General features: G+C 37.3%; 1 protein-coding gene across 1 annotated transcript; it reads right to left on the minus strand.

The window, feature by feature from the left end:
• Positions 1-2,123: 2,123 nt before the first annotated feature.
• LOC122705429 (putative olfactory receptor 10D4) lies at positions 2,124-3,062 on the minus strand. The gene has a single exon (XM_043920798.1). It carries the CDS (start codon positions 3,060-3,062, stop codon positions 2,124-2,126), a length of 939 nt encoding a protein of 312 aa, XP_043776733.1.
• Between the last annotated feature and the right edge of the window lie 911 nt (positions 3,063-3,973).

A 3,973-nucleotide genomic window follows, 5' to 3' on the forward strand; every position in this document is an offset into this window, starting at 1 on the left:
TGTATGACAAAACCCACTGAAAAAAAAAAAAAAGTAGTGTCTCTATATTGCTCTGGAATTTTAGTATACATTTGAAACTGATTGTAATAAGTTAAGATATAAGATGGTAAGCCCCAGAGCAACTATTAAGGTAATAACTCAAACAAAATAGTGAAAAACTCTTTAAGTAAGTCAAAATACTACTTTATAAAGTAATTTTTTAAAGTAAAGGAGAAATAAAGGAACAAAAAAGACACAGAATGAGGCATAGAAAACAAAAAACTAGCAAATGTAAATCCAATTATATCTATATTAACATTAAAATACAAATGAATTAAAATTCAACTGAAAAGCAGAAATCATCGAAGTGGAGCAGAAAAAAACTTTTACTAATACATTCTGTCTTCAGGAGACACACTTTAGGTTCAAAGATACAAATAGAAGGAAGACAAATGCATAGAAAAAGAGATGTCATGCAAACAGCAACAAGGGAGATGAAGTGGTTAGACTAACAGACAAAATAGACTTTAAAACAAAAAATGTTACCAGAGATAAAAAGGAATATTTTATAATGATAAAAGGCTTAATCTGCTATGAAGATAGTACAATCATAAATGCATATGTATTTAATAATATATAGTGACCTCAGAAATCATAGGAACTAGGGACACATAAGATACATAAGATAAGAGCAGGGGGAAGGAATCTGCTACAACATGGATGAACCTTGAAAACATTATGCTAAGTTAAACAAGTCAGTCACAGAAAACACATTTTATGTGATTCCGTTTATATCAAATGTCCAGAACAGGCAAACCTGTAGTTATAGAAAGTAGATTAATGGCTGCTTAGAGCTGAAACTGATGGAGGTAATAAGAAGATGATCTGTAAAAGTATACGATATTTTTTTGTGATGATAAAAATGTTCTAAAATTGACCGTGGTGATGGTTGACACTCTGTGAATATACTAAAAAATGCAATGACTCCTATAATTTAAGTGGGTGGATTCTTTGGCATATGAAATATGTCACAATAAAACTGGTTAAAAATTGTGGCAATTGAAAAGGTTTGATACACTACTGAAATAAACCAGGATTATATACATATATATAATATGATTCCAAATATATAAATACATATATGTAGATATGGATGACATAGGTATACATGAAATAGTTGTAAACAGGATTTTAGAAAATTTAGTTCCAATTTAGTCACTCATTAGAGAGACAGCAGAAATGTCAAAATGTTAATGGTGATTATTATTTAGGTGGTAGGATTAATTTGTAATTTCTAGTTACTTTACTTTTTACAGTTTTCCTATTTTCTTCAAATCTATTTATTTTCAAGACCAAAAAAATGATTACTATTTTTGAGAGTCCAAGAATTCTGGAAGTCAAACTCAGTCTTTGATTTAATGAAGAAAATCTACATTCATACTACAGAATTCAAACCACGGTCGGAAAGAGCAGATACACTGACCTAAGTCTAGAGGATCTATGAAAATACATGTCACTATATAGATATATTAGCACATTTCTGGTTTCTGAAATGTAACTGAATTTCTTTATATCAGACTTCAGTATATAACAGTGATCACAATATAGATGACGAAGTGATAAATTTAATGGAATGAATTGAGTAGACAATAGATTTTTTTTTTGGAAAAATTTAAAATACTCCATGCAAATTGAAAAGAAGTTGCTGGAAGAGGTAAGCATGTGTGCTCTAATTATGACAATACAGAGGCAACTTTATTAGCACAAAGTTAAAATCCTTGCATTCACATCCAAGCTCAGCAAATTTCTATCTCTGAGACACTGCAGGAGTGTCTTAACCTCTCGGCACCTTAATACACCCCTCTGTATACCGGGATAATAATATCTACTCCATATGAAAATTCTCATAATAACATATGGCAGTATTTATAAAGTGCATAGAATAGTACCTGGCACATGGTAAGTGCCATAAAGATATTCTTGAATACAAATTTATATAAATATATATATGTTAATAACAAAAAAGTCCATTCAACCTATTTATCCCAAATGCCACTTAGCCATTCACCCCAGCTGGTTTCAGAGACCACATGCCCCATATAAATGCAAGGCAAATCTGTAAGCACAGATAATGACATAGTACTTTATGTTACACAAGGATGTACTCCTTGGATTAGTGCTTTTCTCAGAGCCAACTTCACATCCTTGTTTCTCAAGCTGTATATCAAAGGATTCAGGGAAGGGTTAACAATATTATTGAACAACGGAACCACAGAATCCAGCCAAGGGCTGGAGGCAGGCTGAAGATAAATAAGGATCACGGGTCCATAGAAGAGCAGGACGGAAGTCAGGTGGGCACTGCAGGTGGAGAAGGCTCTGTGCCTGCCTCCTGAGCAGCTGATTCTCAATATAGAGATAACGATGCGAGTGTAAGAAGTGAGGACAAGAAGGAAACACAGGAGTGCCACAACACCTACGTTGGTGACACTCACCCTGTGAGCTAGAGAGGTGTCTGCACAGGCCAGGGGCAGCACCACCGGGATGTCACAGAAGAAATTGCCCACCTCCGTGGGGCCACAGTAGGGTAACCTAAACACAAGAAATGTGAGGACAGAGGCATGCACGCTGCTCCCCACCCAGGCGCTCAGAGTCAAGATGGCGCACACCCTGGGGCTCATGATGACCGTGTACCGCAAGGGGTGACAGATGGCGGCGAAGCGGTCATAGGCCATCACGGTGTACAGGAAACACTCTGTGCAGCCCAGGAAGTGATACAAGAAGAGCTGGCAGGCGCAGCCCTGGTAAGAGATGGTCCGGCTTTGCCCCAGTAGGTAGAGCATCATTTTGGGGGAACTCACGGAAGGGAAAAAGATGTCAAACACTGACAGGTTGCCCAGGAAGAAGTACATGGGGGTGTGGAGGTTGGAGGAAGTGAGGATGGCCAGGAGAATGAGCAGGTTCCCCACGAGAGTGAGCAGGTAGAAGGTGAGGAAGAAGACAAAGAGCGCGTGTTCCAGCCCCTGTGTGTGAGGGATTCCCATGAGGAGGAACTCGGTTACTGGCGTGTAATTCCTCATCTTCATATGTAGTCACACCTGGAAGATCAGACAGTGGTCTCACTGAGATGGGCTTTCCCCAAAACGCTAATACCTGCACAGGATCCACGGGAAAGGGATACTATCTATATATTGTACATTAAAAACCTCTAGACAGGAGTCAGTCCAGTCCTTACTAAGTAATGAGTGACATTCAGCCATTTATTTGTCATTTGTTTCCTCAGAAGGATAAGAGATGACACAACAGGCAGAATAGTCTAGAAAGCAGAGAATAAATCCTACACTTGGATTTATCTGAGTTTCAACTGCAAATCTACTCCCCACTCTGTAACCCTGGACAATTTTGAAAAATAATCTCTAAGTCTCCTCTGTGTCCATGTTCATGGTATAATATATCTTATGATTCTTATGAGAATTAATGCTTTAATATATATATAAATTCCCCAGTGTAATGGCTGCTCTTACTCTTGTTTAAAAATTCACTCAAGATGCTTATATTCTGATTCAATGCACTTTTACTCCACATGGAGTTTCTCTTCAGCTGACCTGCTCCTACAGCAGTTTGGAATCACCTATTGATTAAAATGATTCACGGAAATGTCTTCTGCATCATCAACAGAAACAATGGAAAACTAAGAACTGTCTGGTAGGAATACACTGAGACAAGATGGAAATGATAATACTTAATCACGAAAAGGAACCGGCACTTAGCAATAATAAAAACTGCTATCTTATTTCAATGTAACATTCAGTCTCTCAATAGAAATTATGTCTGCAATATGACAACAAATGTCATCCCGATGAAGGTTTTTAAGGTTCAGCATCATTAATTAGGGAATATCTTAAGAAAATCCATGGAATCTGCTAAGTCAGTATCAGTCCAAACTCAAATAGACCTAATTCCCATCCTCTCTCACCTGCCTAGGATATGTATAACC

Source organism: Cervus elaphus, chromosome 2, assembly GCF_910594005.1.
Source record: "Cervus elaphus chromosome 2, mCerEla1.1, whole genome shotgun sequence".
Classification (NCBI taxonomy): Eukaryota; Metazoa; Chordata; class Mammalia; order Artiodactyla; family Cervidae; genus Cervus; species Cervus elaphus.